Raw genomic sequence first — 14,464 nt, 5'->3', positions numbered from 1 at the left:
CTCAGGCATGCTCTTGGGTTCCTTGATGAAGGAACTAAGCAAGCACGGCATTCTAAAGCCACAAATAAAGAAGCCTTATGACGGCTATAGAATTTCCTCGGCCGTGAACATGGTCGACACCTTCACCTTACCAACATAGTATTCCAGAACGGAGCGATCCGGTTCAAGGTAGTACGACTCCTATAATTCACCACATACTTGCCGCCTCCCAGACAAAATAAAGCTAACTCTGGATAGGGTAGATAAAATGGTGGCTGTCCTAACTCTAGAGACCTTTCGATCTCCTATAGGCTTCGGTCAAGTTGCCAGTCTTGAAGCTTGACTTAAGAGGTAAATTCTTCCTTCTAAGTCCAGGTTTTCCAAATGGCTTAGTTATTAGTAAATAGAAAAGACTTAGGCATTAGATATAATTTTGTCACTAGTAATATCGTCTCTGTTGCGCTGCTCTGACTCGTCTATAATTTGACTGGTCTAGAGGCAAAAAATCATTTTCCGGCCACTCTGTTCCTACATTCACGTAGATCTCCTCCATGATGGCGTATTATCAAACCAACTGCTAAAAAATTCCTCATCGAGAACTCATCATCTGCGATTCATTAACGCAAGGCGTAAATATACCACTTCCCGAAGCGGATCAAGCTTTTCATTAATATAGTGAGGATAAAATTGGGTCGAGAGTCTTGTCTAAGGCCGAAGCCCCACGGTTGGGCCGAAGATGCCGGATTCACGAACATTATTCACCGAAAGTCCGGCTATCATTGATATTATGGACTGTAATTCTATACACAAAGTATATAGTATACCTTCCTCCTTCATAATATCGTTGCTATTTAAATACGTTCTCTATACTGTGTTAATACGTGACAAGATAAATAGTGTATACGAGGCGTCAGCGGAGTTGACCTTCGGAGTAATGCTTGCCGCTATCCGACGATTAGTCAGGGACGCCGAGACTATCTCCTCAGTGCCCACAAGACTGCAACGCGTACCTCGCCCCACCTTGACCACGTGATAGCCTTAGTACAAGCGGGGTACAAAAAGTTTGATCAATGAAGCTATCACAGCCAAAGTCACATACAAATTATTTTGAACTGAACAATGGCTACGCTCTCAATTCCACAAGAGGCACAAGCCCTCAATGCCTACGATGACATGAGCTTTATCAAGGAAAATCATAGCCATCAAATGCACCCTAATGACCCGACCCGGGTGGCTGTTTTTCCGGCCGATAAGGCCCGCGGCACCAAATTTGAACCCTTCCCCGTAGAGACACGCAACTTGCACATTAACACACCGCCGCCATCGCCGCTGCAGCTTTTCCAGCTTTTCCTTCCTATCTCTCTCGTTGAGAGATGGGTCCAATACACTCAAAGCTGGCTTCTTTGGCTCAAGGAAAATAAGGTTGTCGATAGCTGGAATACCCCGATGACAAGGAAGGCAAGGCTGCGAGCTTGGCAAGGGACCTCTGTTGCAGAAGTATATGTATGGCTTGGAGTGCTAATTTATATGGGTTTACATAAGGAAAAAGACTATCAAGAGCCATTGGAGTACTCCAAAGCCGGGGGAACAGCGCCCTTTACACTCTATCATCAGGTTCATGCCCTATTGGAAGTTTCAGATCCTTCACCGCCACCTTCGCCCTTTTGACTACACCAAGATCGACGAGACCGGGCCTCTTCCGAAGGTATTCTAAGCCTGTGACGAGTGGTCTAATCATATACAAGCTGCGTCGGCGGAGATCTTCATCCCGGGCTCTCATCTCGCTATAGATGAGTGTATGGTCCGCTTCACAGGCAGGTCCAACGAGATAACAGTCGTCAAAGGCAAGCCTATTCCTCGAGGCTTCAGGATCTGGGTTGTTGCACAGCAAGGGTTTTTTATCCACTGGTTCTGGCACATCACGGGCGCACAATACGGCGCCGTTGGTGTTGAGCTTCCTCCCGCAAAGCGCCGCTGCACCCGCCGCACGCAAGGATCACAAGAGACACAAGAGGGCTCCTCAGACGAGCCTATCGCCTTGAACTCGACTCAAAGCGTCGTCGTGGCCCTAGCAAATACACTGCCAAAAGCGACATATCACGTCTTCGTCGATAACCTCTTCTCGTCGGCAGATCTCTTCCGCAGCCTCCGCATGCATGGCCACGGAGCCACAGGCACGGCTCGAGCTAACAGCGGCATCAACGAGGAGCTTGTTCACGATCTCAGAGGCGATAAAAGGCTAGGTACTAGCTACGACTTTAACCAGGTTAAGGTGATCCCTACGGCTGACAATCAGGTATCACGCTAAGACGCTTTCACATATAAATCTCTTACTAATTTGTCTTCTCTTCATCTCACAAGGTCAACCAAGTCGCTTGGAAGGATAACCGCCTCGTCTTGTTCTTTACGACCGCTTTTTCCGGCGAGGAGCGCGTTGAACGCCGCAGAAAGAAGCCCTCCTCCAAGAAGCCCGAGGCCCGTCAGATCCGCCGCTTCTTTGGCGATGAAGCTATTAAGGATATCTCTATCCCTACTGTTGCCGCCGAGTATAATGATGAGATGAATCACGTTGATCGGGGCGATCAATTGAGGTCATATTATGCGTATGATCATCCCTTGCGCCGCGGCCCTTGGCAGGCTCTTTGCTGGACCTTCTTGCTTGACGTTGCACTCGTCAATAGCTACGTTATTCAGTTACGGGGTCCTGAGCCAAGTTGGAAGCGATTCACAACTCAGAAAGAGTGGCGAGAATGCATTTACAACGAGTTATTTAACACCTACGCCCAGAAAAGCCAGTCGCGGCAACGTTACAGAGCAGGCGACGAGAGTGACCTTCAAAGCCCTAATTTACAGCGTGTTCGCATCAATCGAGAGGTCAATCATGTCTATCGCAAGGTAAACTCAGCCTGCCTTGCTTGTAAGGGCTTTCGGCAGGGGCAGATAAGGTCAAAAGGTGAGAAAACAAGTCCCTTCCAGGAGCTCAGCAGTAACTGCCAAAGCCGGAAGCAGACTAGGTACGGCTGCCGCTTGTGCAATGTCGCGATTTGTAACAGCCAATATTGTTGGGACTTCTATCACCATGTAATTTAGGTGTGGCATTAAGTACCTTTCATTTGATGCATTTTAATTGGCCCCAACCCCTCGTCGTGACCTGGTTGCAGTCTTGTGGGCACTGAGGAGATGGTGTGGGACCCCCTCACGCGGTTCGCTAGGAATCTTAGTGTTTTAGAGTGTGCAACATTGGGTATAGCCAGAAGAGATTGAATTAAAGCTGCTTCTTCTATCTAAGGAATGACGAAGGTCGGTCTCTTATACTTGTGTTCATCCTGCCGATCTTCCAGGCAGCAGGCCGTTGCCTGCGATCTGGCGTTCACGCTGACAGTGAAGCTATTCACGATGGTCGTGATCCTTGCCCCACTTCTAACACTTGTAGGACGTCTTGGTTATGTAACTAGTATTCTTGCCCAGTGTCTCTGATTGGCCATGGCCTGTAATTACATACTAGACCAATGTCAATTTTTTCTGGTACAGGCTGAAGATGTCGAGTCACATGCTCCCGTAGTTGCTTTGCTCATGTTAGTATAGGGAGGAACGCAAGACTCCAAGTAAAAAGAGGCAGGGGCTTGCCTTCAAGGTAAATGGTGATCCGCTGATCCCGCTCGCCCGAGCTCCATTCTCACCCTGGACGTCGGGCAGTCGCTCATCTTGAAACTCCACCTCGATAGAGTTATATTCATCTTCACACTCAACGTCAAGCATGAATTTGATCTTCTTCGTGAAAAAGGTGCCATCGCAAGAACACAAGCTCTCGTCGTAAAAAGGCTCACGTCGTTCTGCTGCGCCTCGTACGAGACAAAATGGGCTGTTGCTCTCGGGCTTGTTCTGTAGCTGTTCGATTAGTTTTTCGAGATGCTTGGGGCCCGAAATTGGAGTAGCCATATCACTAATACGGCATCTAATGGTACCCTCGATAGTCACCGTCTTCCCGTTTGTGGAGTGCCTGAAAGTCTCCACATCCCAGTAGAAAAGGGAAGCCTTCAGAGTGGTAGCAGCCTTGGAAAGAGGGTCACGTCCAGCGGCGGAGAAATTGTAGGAAGATACCAGTTGTCTCATGTCGTATAGCCCTGCGCAGTCATCGTCAAGCTTGAATCCGTGAGTTGAGCAGTCGACATTTAGGCGGATTTCGGGCGCTTTTGTTTCCGGAGCATCCGTAATCCGATCAAAGCACTTATTCGCCCGGGTTTGGACCCAGCTGGGAATGCAGGAAGGTGTGATATCCGGCCTTTTATCATTGGTGGCGATAGTACCAGAACCAACAGATAACACCAGATCCAAGCCAATGTGGTTAGGCCAAAGCTGTCTCTTCTCGGCAAATGCCAATTCTGTTGGATTATTGTGAAACAAACCGCCGTCAAAGAGGGGACTTGTGTCGGTAGGTCCTTTGAAAGGCTCGAAGTAGTATGGGGAAGCCCAGGTGGCTCGCGACCTAGTCAAGATGTTAGAGAACTACCTACAGTTGACCACTGGGAGCTGAAATGAGGTAAGGGGATAATACGCAGCCGAGGTTGATCTTCGTGAGTCGAGATAAGTCTTGTCATCTCCATAGTCGTAGTTGGCCAGAAGAAGCGGCCTGTCGTCCTGACTGACTGTTACCGCCACCTTCGCCAGATTCGATGCTGTCCCAGAACCTGCAGATGGGCAAAGACCAAAAAGAGGTCTGTCCGGACCAACCACACTCTGTAGCCTCGCCTCAAATTTCTTGCTGTCGTAGACACTCTCTGGTCCGTTTTGAAACCATGACCAAAACCATGTAGGACGGGGTTGACGCACAAACCCTCCATCCACTAGATCAAAGAACTTCGAGGATGCCGCCTCAATATCCCAACCATGGACACCAAGCCCAATCGCTATAAAGCCGCCTAGAAAAAGCAGCTCTGTCAGTAACGAATCCCGCGTTCTTTGCGAGTTAAACACTGAACTATAGATCTCACCTGCGTTTGTGCCAACAATGAGGTCGAAGAACTTGGCAATAGGAATGTCCAGCCCGATCTTTTGCTCGAGTCGTTTCAGTATGGCCAGCTCAATCATCCCACGAGTTCCTCCGCCGTCCAGCGACAAGACTCGGACTCCTGCCAGCGGTGGCTGCAAAGCAACAGCCACCGGCCAGCTGCCATTTGGCTCCTTAGAGTGACATAGGAAGCACTGGCTATGCCTGGCAATGTGAAAAGAACTGAAAACGGTGTCTTGATCCTGGAATCTTTCGATACAGGTTCCGCATATGCAGTGGCCGCATGGAAGACGATACTCGGGCTTTCGTATCAAACAGCCGAAGCATGGCAAATTGGAATGGCCTCCCGCAGTATTTCCCGAGTCTGCAATGGCCGCTAGGAGGAATGCAGAATTGCAATGGAGTGTGCTCAGGTGAGTCTTCACCATCCAATTCCGCCGTTCGTATGCCAGTTGTGTGTTGACCTCAGAGATCAGTTCTCGAACTCGCTCTTCCACTTTAGTCACGAACTTGACCACCTCAAATCCTGCGGCATCAAATTCCCCGCTGACCGGTTCCCCTCCACAGCTTTGATGTCCTCTGTCGTGACCCTTCCGGGTGTTGGTACACTTCTCACCGCCTGGACCCACGAAAGCGCAGACAAGGCTCTGGCTCGAGAACTTTTCAGCCGCTGCGGCGATTTTCTCTTTGAGTTCGTTGCTAAGAACGGAACCGGGAGTGGCCACCAACTCAGGATTGACGGCCTCGATAACCAAGGACTCTGCGATCGCCTTGGCAGTGAAGTCGGCACGATGCTCTGTACTGTCCTTCCCGAGAACGAGATGAAGGAAATTGCTGAGATGGTCGGTCGCTGAACCGGGTAGCTCCATCCGGTTGCGGCTGTTGCCGAAGTCAAAGGGTTTGGGATCTCCACTCGCCAAGTGTTTGAAAGCATCATGGAACAGCAGCTGCATTTGTCCAGAGTCGTGACGTGCCCAGGTTTGTTGCCGCTCGTGGCTCACAATGCCTGAGTCATCATCGATGCAACGCCCAAGCTCCTCGAGACAACTCATTACTTTGGCCGGGCTGGACACTGCAACCCCGTTACAATGAGTTCGGGGGATACAACGGATTGTGAATGACGAGTAGTGAAGTTTGACGAGGTCTTGAACAGTAGAGACATTGCCCTACGTTAGGAAATTTGATCAGTCTCAGGGCTTGAGTCTAGAAAATTCGTAAACTGAAGGGGCTTGTTGTAGTGATGTGTGAAGTTGGAGAGGACAGCCTCCTGGACGTATTCTGAACAACGTACCTTTGCCATTAGGTCCCCGATGACGGTGTTGGTCAAATCTCCCTCCGCCATTGTCATGAAAATCTCTTCCTCTAGGGTCCTGTGATCATCAACTTTAGGAGGGTTCCATTCTGCGGGATCCCAATTATTGATGATGACGATTGCCGACGGGACTGAGAATTGGTTCACCACATTGCTGGTGCAGATCTGGCTCCATTTCAGCAAGCTGATGATGGCATCACAAACTAATCTAGTCTGCTCAACCACCAAGCATATCACATTGCTGAAGATGTACAGGAAGCGTGGGTATATCTCCCTAGCCGCTTTGGTCCGATCGGTGGTGTGCGTGCTAGTCTCGCCGATCCGGTAGTCTCGGTAGCGGATGTCTTTGGAATACCATCGTTTCTGATGCTGGGCCGCAAGAGGCTCTGTTCCGTCGAAGCCCTCGCAGTCCGCAAAGAGGATAGGACTATCTGTTGCGAACGTGGCGGGATCTGCGTACAAATTTACCTCGCCCGTCGTGGATCTGCAAGGGGCGCCGTCCGCGATGGCAGCCAGGGGACTTTCATGTTCGTTCAACCCCTCGCCACCTCTAGCGGACATGAGACCTCTGACTTTATCGTGGGTTTCGTCACTAAGCTTGTTCCGAACTGAATGGCCATTTGGTCGAGGCTTACCTATAGTGGATTTGCCGACCCCAGATTGGCCAACAAAGGAAACGAGTCTTGGGAATGTACGAATGCATCCGGACCTGTTTCGTGATTCCAGCAAGAGGTGCTCGAAGCGCGGTGTCTCGATAAGCCACAGCAATTTATCTTTGTCCCTCCATATGCCAAACCATTTTGTACTTTCGTCCTGTTGGAAGAGCTTCTCCTTGGTTAACTCAACCCACTTCCCAACCTTCCCTAGCATCCATTTCACGGCTTTCTGCTCCTTGGAATCAATCTTTGGTTCATGCCCAGATCGGCTGTGGTGAAATCCAATGCAGATGTGGCAGAGATTCAGGTCACACTGCGAGCAAGCATAAAGCTGTTCGACGTTTGTGCAATTGAGACATGTATCCCTCATGGTTGATCGAAGCTCGTAGGTTTAGGTCTGGTTGAAGATATTATCTTCTGGCGGAGAAACACCGAAAAGTAATGAGCAAATCTTATTCCCAAAATATTTTGATGCCCAACAGCTATCTTGGGCTACCTTGCAGCGTACCTGATGGTTACACAGTATTACCACACCTCTGCGGCAGTGCTGACAAGTAAAGAAGCGCGGCATGAATCATTGACGTAACAGGCTATACCCGATCCAGCCTCCCTACCTCATCCAGAGGGCAATAAGCACTTTTAGTTTTCAACACAACCAAGATTCATAGCCTAGTACACTCCCAGTCTAGCTAAGAAGCCCAAGAAGACAGAAAAAAAGCCTTACCGCCATTACTGAAATCACGACTATACTTAGGAGTAGAGCAAAGACGAAAATTATTCACTGCGCATTATATCTACTTCATAAGATCTCGGAACATCGTAAATGCTGCTTTAACATTTATTTCTACACTCTGTGATATTATCTCTCTTGCAACTCATTGTCCTCGTCCTCGCTCTGCCGCCTGCAGACCAATCAGAATTTCGTGGTCAAAACTAGGGTCAAAACTAAACTTCATTTGCAGTAGCGCCCTTGCGCCTCGCACTAATCCTGTTCAGTAACAGCAATCGCGGACACGCTGCTCCTCTGACCTCAACACTACGTCCCACACACAATACTGATCCACTACACCAAGAACTACCAGGCTGCAATTACAACGGAAGGGATTTCATGCCTTATCAGGGTGCATGCCTTGATCAACTCAAAGAGGGTCCTTTGATCACTGACCACCGCTCGGGCCGCCCTCAAATGTAGCATGGCTGATCACGCGCCCTCGCAACCCTTCCGCTTGCCACCTCAGCTTGACCAAAGCGACGCGCAGTTCAGACGGCAGAGTGCATAACTATTTTGGTGTTGCTGCAGGTTTGGGCATCAGGCAACGATGGGTCAACGCGTTGCTGGCAACACCAGCCAAGAAAACACCGCATCTTGCCGGTTTTATCCGCCTTGGCTGCTGCCGGTAGACAACCAACTCCTAGGTCTTCGTGTTATGTGAGGCAAGATAGCAAGGCCACACCAATATCTGCAATGCAGCTGCAAGTTTTTCCTGGGGGCGAATAGATAACGCAGATCATCTAGGCGACTCTAAGCGATCTGCACGGGGCGGGCCAGCCTACCTACTACGGTTTGATGCTGCCAGTGCGTATGGCTATAACCTTTTGTCTCACCTCTCAGCCGAGGCAAGATACCACGGCGATTATTCCCCTTGCGGCTGAGTTGACAGTTTCTTTCCCCTCTGCCCCACCGCGATTTCTTGCTCCGTAGCCTCCCACACCGGCCAGAGACCAAAAAGCTAATAAACGCGTCCCGGCCGGCCTCGGGATCGCCTTCCCCCACAGCCAGCCAATCAAGCGCAACCTAAGATTCGATACCCACCATCACTTGCCTTAGACAAGGGTTTCCATTAAAACTAAAACGGTAATGGATCGACGCAGTTTTCTCTTTCCGCAGATATAACGTAGATCTACCCTCAGGGTCCCTGATCCACCACTCTCCGTCGAAGCCATGCACCGAGGGCTTTAGAAGCTGGCCAGAGGGCCCTCAAGCGATGTTACGAATGTTTCTGCTTCTTCAGTCCTTGTTCGACGCATTGAGATCAAGAAACTTTAATAACAATCGGCTGAACACATTGGGAGCATAATATTGGTGCCCGGTTGGCAGGTCTCGTATCGCCATTCGCGCCGCTGGCGATCTGGCCTTGGATTGGCCGAACTATTGGAAGATGGCTCCAACCCAATTTAGATTGACCGCGAAGCAAGGCTCGGCGCGAGCCGTTCTTGGACCTTGCCTTAACTAGCATAGCATAGTTATGACAGAGTAACCCCACGGCTGGCCTTTCTGAAGCTTGACGTGTTTACCATTGAACGGGCGTCCCTAGCCGTGGTCACGGCGTTTCCATGTCAACGTCTTGTCACACTTCGCGGGCCAGTAGGTCTTGTTTGTACCCTCAGCTGCTCAAGAAATGGCCCATTCGCGTCTTCGTTTCTGTCTGATCAGCATGCATAAGTGCGGGCCAACTTTCCTCATGCAGTGCGGCAACATGAGGTTGGAAGAGGGCACCCCAAGGTTACAGGACTGAATGTCGAGTGATTGTCGCACGACCAAACCATGGCTACTCTTGAACTGAAGAATGATAAAAACACCTATACAAGCACCGATATCTTCCAGCGCCAAATGCTGGCCACCAAACAACTTGCAGCTCCACACCGGATTCTGCTTTCGCCCCGTGCCTCGTCGCGGATGCTAGCGATGATTTCCCCAACAACCTACTCACCGACCTAGCTCCGTAGGTGTCCCAATTGGCCCTGCGCCAACCTGTGCACTGATGGGAGGGCATCTAGGCTGCTGGCCCTCTTCGGGGAAAGGGCCACCACGCAACACAAGCCAGGCTATGGGCCGGGCCGACGCAACCGCCTCAAGCGCTATAAGCCGCCTGGCTCTCGGCCGTAAGCAACTCTATAACGGAAGAAGAGGTGGTTTGCCCTAGAGCAGAGCCCGTATCGCAGCTACGCGCAGTAATTTGAGGGGAACTCTATCTCGTCTTATCCCCCGTGGGGAGTGGCAGCTCCCACGGGGAACGCCGGACTAGAGGGCTCTCACAAATATACCTTGACTTTCTCCATCGACTAACCCAAGAGATTGCGAGCACTCCTCAGCGATGCAGGTCTGGATCCAACTTCAACAACCCATCCCAAGCAGTACTAGATTTCAACCTCTGTCTCTGATGACGCTTCCCCAGGCGGCCGTATGTTAGCTTGATATCCACTGTCTCCATCTCACTCATCGCTATTGCTCCACTCCCTTGCCTATTCGTCCTCCTTTGGCCGTCTGTTGTCTTCTTCCCGTTGCCTATCGATATTAATGCAAGATCTCTTCGTCGGACTGTCACTTAAAGACCTTGAAGCAGTATATATGGCCCGATATCTTTCTGGGCTAACCTCTTGCACCTCATGCTCAGATTTTCTAGGGTCCCATACGAGATTAGATAATGCCTCTGTTGCGTAAAGAAAGTCGCGGAAGACAGTTGGTGAGGAAACAGTCCAGGTAAATCGGGCAAAGAGGCACTCAACTGATATTGTCGATGGTAGGGTGTGGAGTAGCTGGTTATGCCATAGTCTCGGAAGCTGTCCGCTTGGCGTAGAGTTGAAGACGTGAGCGATAAGGTAAAGCCTAGCCTGAGAGGCTGTATTGGGTGGGATATTGTCATTCATAATCTCGTCCGTCCGGCAATTATCGCCTTTAGGGGAAGTTGACTCGGCTTCTAATTATCTCAGTACTACCACCCTTTCGCCCTTATCGGCGAACTTATTCGAGCGTGGCTCCTTTAACACTAGGCACAAGTGGCGCTCGTTGAATATTTTATAGATATCGTTGCGTAGTGGAGTATAGTTGGCTGCGGCGTTCATCGGGTTCGTAGAGAACAAGTTCGTCTCTCCGTATCCGTCCATGCTATAGCGAGTGTCAGTTTCACCTTTAAACCAAGACCTCAGTTCAGAGAAAGGTTACGCTATAATTCTCTCATCTTACCATGTGATTTCTTGACCACCAGTTCGACTATGCAGATGGAACCAGATGGGCTGATAACACCCCGTCGGCATAGTTGCTGAGAGACCAATGGCCGTTGTTGATACCGACTCGCTCTGGCTCAACGCCCAAGGACAGATTCCGTTGGAGCCTGGTCCATAAGGGAGGTGATAGAAGTATCGGTTATCGCGTGGAACCCCCATCTTGAGGTCTCTTGACCTTTTGGGCCCTGTATCTATCTCGAGAAAAGATGCCGTCCCACCGGTTTGCAGCCAAAATGCCGCACGCGGTGTGGGCTGTTGCGTAGTCGATGTCTTCGTCGTCGAGTGCCCTTAGCGACAACAGGACGTGGCTTTTGTCATCGCCGCCATCGTAGCCGGGATGAACAAAATTGATGAACCCTGGTTTGCGGGCATTCGCGCAGACGAAGAAAAGTCGTGGCTCGTCAACGGGGTTGCGAAGCATCGCCAATTCTACCTCTCCAGCTTGACTTCCCGGTCGTGATTTATAGCTTCGGCTGGTGCCACAGAAGCACCTCCGATAAGTCGGAGCCAGTGGTGTCGAATCAAGAATTATAGCTATATATGTATGATTAAACTCGTTTCTTCCACACGGTCCGGTTTAATCCGTTGAATCCATCTAAGAGCCGTTGGAATATTCGAACGATCCGTGGAGCAGTAGAGTTCCCAATACGGACCTGTTCCCCCATCCACTCCCGCGATAACCGATCATAGTCTTTATCCCACTTTTCCTTGCCCATTTCTTCCTGGATAACCATATCCCCTAGTACGCCATCCGCTACTGTTAGCAACGCCGCAACTGTACGACATAATATTTCTACCCCGCAACAGCTCACACTGCCCTCTCCCATAACGCTGCCCCTATTGTCATCGGCATCCTCATAGTTGATAGGGCGACACACTACATTCGGGAAACGACATCGCAAACATTGCTTTCCCTCCCCCTTCTCAGCCCCCCGAATCCCCGACCACCTGTGTAGCAACGTCATCGCGGGCTTGGATTCGCTGCGCAACGTACACGCTTCCATATCATGGAGATAGCAAGTCTCGCTCCATTCGTACGCCAAACATAGTTGACAGCAAATTCCGCCCCTACGCCATGCTCGCACACGCGCTCCCAGGGTGGATAAGTAGGCGGTGTCCCCCCAATACCCAGATGAGCGCTCTCCCTCATACTCTGCCATATCGAGTGCCTCTTGGATGTTGGAGCGCTGCAAGGACATAGCGTCCTCATCTGGGGCATCTCTTTTCGCTACCGTCTTGCTCTTCTGGGGATCAAGGCGGGGTTGGCGTTGTTGTTTGATGATGATATAATTCACTTCGGGGCTCGGGAGATGCAATTCGGCTCGACGCCGGTCGACTTCCTTCTCGATCCATAGATCTTCCACAACTACATCCAACCGACAGAAGATGCACAACATGACCATGACGTCTTGCCTACCCCACGGCATTGGAGAGAGGAGCCACCCCTCTGTCCCCCAATGCTGGTTGAAGCGGATATCGCTCTGGCTACGCCAGGCCTCAATCTGGTCCCAGAACGTGTCCGTGTCGGTGCCAGGACCACCTGAAAGGGAGAATGCACACATGGCCGAGACTGCGTTGACAACGATTTCGCGGAACTCGCATTGGCTCCCATCCTGCATCTGCCACCCTCGCGCGAGCGATGATTGACAGGCATACTCATCTCCTCCCCACGAGGGCGCGTCCCACTCGGAGGCCGTGTCTGCTGCGCTTTGGTTCACCCACGCAGGGCAGCAAGACCGGGGCAGACCACAGTCTCCGCACCAAGGAACCGGGCCGTATCCCTGTATCCCATTTGCCTGAAGCTCTACTATCCCCTCCCAGAGACGGGCGCGGATGGAGCGTGCCCGACACCCTTCGACTCGGGGGCATGTTGAAAGGGGATGCTCACCGCAGGCGGGATCTCGGTAGAGAAGGCAGAGCGGACATCGGACAGACCATCGCTCTAGTTGCTTCTGGACCTTCTCCTCGTTGACAAGATCGTTGCTCTGATCATCCCTCCAGTTCTCGCGCCAACAGTTTGGATTCGGATATTCCCAGTGTCTCCTCTCGCACCACAGTGATATGTCTTGCTTCGACCATGTGCTGATAGGCCTGGCTGACCCTGATGGCTTATACGGGTTCAATAAAGGGTGGTGATACCGATGGATTAATGAACCATCTAGTTTCTCTTGAACAGAGCAACGAGCTCGGGCTGATCGTACCTCTAGGCTCACAGATTCGCAGCGTCGTAAGCGGGCAGGCCGATTCGACCGGGCTGAAGGATGCAGGCCGAAGATGTCGGTATTGGACAATTGGCTCTGGTGACCACCTTCGTCATCGTCTGGAGGCAAGAGTTCATCAGCCACTTTATGATACCAGACCGTCCTTGACCAGAGCGCAAGCTGTCGCATCATCTCAATGCCTCCGACGCCTCTGTTTGTGAACCCTTGAAGGAGGAAGTCCGCCACCATCTCGTCGTCGACTACCGGGCTTAGCGCCATATGCTCGTTCTCGTACCATTGCGCCGCCGCATTCCGCATGTCGTTCATGAACGTCGGAGCATGGGATTGGTAGAGCCCAATGATTGTATCACGGAGCAGGTGCTTTCCATATCGGCAAGTCCACTCCAATTCGTCCCTCTCAATCCAACCACCACCGCTAGTTTTCGACCACTTGCCACAGAGCTGCCTAGGCAGGTAACAGCGGTGGCATGCAGTGCCCGGGGCTCTTCCTTCTGCATAGATGGCGTTGCCAAACTCGCTTTCTATTGCTTCGGCACCACCGTATGCGCATTCGCGCAGGTCATGAAGGACGGCTTCGCCCTTGCATCCGCTCCCAATGCAGTAGCTGCATTTCAGCCACCACCAGTCGACGGTCGCTGCCCACCTCTTCACCACAATGTCTCCATCAGGCCGATTGGGGGTCGATTCAGGCACATCAAGCCTGGTTGGGGCTACGCTACTCCGACAAACCCCAGGCGGGTTTTGGGGTAGGTTATCGAACGGTGGCAATCCTAGCCGATAATTCTGTCGGACATAAAAGCCAACTATCAATGCCTCAAAGATGAAGAGGAGCCTTGGTATCCAGCTGTCTTTGTGGGGAATTCGATGCTCGAACCAGGCTTGGGCGCTCCGTTCTAGTGACAGGTCCACATCATCGTTATCTGATGCTAACTTGGCCAGCATCTTGGCAAAGAACTGGTCGTCATATGAGCAAAGAGCTGCGATGACCCTCCTCATGATTGGTTTTCGCTCGCAGTGGCCATCGAAGCTCGGCTGCGATTGAAGCTCCTTTACCAGTCTTGCCTTCTCCTGTTTGGATCCTGCATCATGGATGCTCTGGGACAGGCAAATATCTCCGCATAGGAACCACGTATGCGCGCACATACTGCAGGAGCCAGGGTCCCCCAAGAACTTGGGGATACTGAGGCTCTCCAGCCAGTTGAGAATCGACCTTGCTTTGTCGCAGCCGTGCCAGCGATCACATTTCTCCATTGCGTGACCCGGCTGCGCGTTCCCATTCATG

The 14,464-nt window shown here is 51.3% G+C and overlaps 2 protein-coding genes across 2 annotated transcripts; both read left to right on the top strand.

Annotated features, from left to right (window-relative positions):
• Positions 1-1,777: 1,777 nt before the first annotated feature.
• LRP88_11521 (uncharacterized protein) lies at positions 1,778-2,287 on the top strand (the record flags this gene model as incomplete). Its single annotated transcript, XM_083247947.1, has 1 exon — positions 1,778-2,287. The coding sequence occupies one exon, from the start codon at positions 1,778-1,780 to the stop codon at positions 2,285-2,287; it is 510 nt and encodes a 169-aa protein (XP_083096286.1).
• A 3,069-nt stretch (positions 2,288-5,356) lies between these two features.
• On the top strand, positions 5,357-5,841 carry LRP88_11520 (uncharacterized protein; the record flags this gene model as incomplete). The annotated part of the gene is made up of 2 exons (XM_083247946.1): positions 5,357-5,400; positions 5,457-5,841. The coding sequence occupies 2 exons, from the start codon at positions 5,357-5,359 to the stop codon at positions 5,839-5,841; spliced, it is 429 nt and encodes a 142-aa protein (XP_083096285.1).
• Positions 5,842-14,464: the final 8,623 nt, after the last annotated feature.

The sequence above is a fragment of the Fusarium phalaenopsidis genome, assembly GCF_050370095.1.
Source record: "Fusarium phalaenopsidis strain FUZ10S chromosome Unknown contig_32312, whole genome shotgun sequence".
NCBI lineage: Eukaryota > Fungi > Ascomycota > Sordariomycetes > Hypocreales > Nectriaceae > Fusarium > Fusarium phalaenopsidis.
Note: the sequence above shows the minus strand (reverse complement) of the source record. Positions and strands in the feature narration are given on the sequence as shown.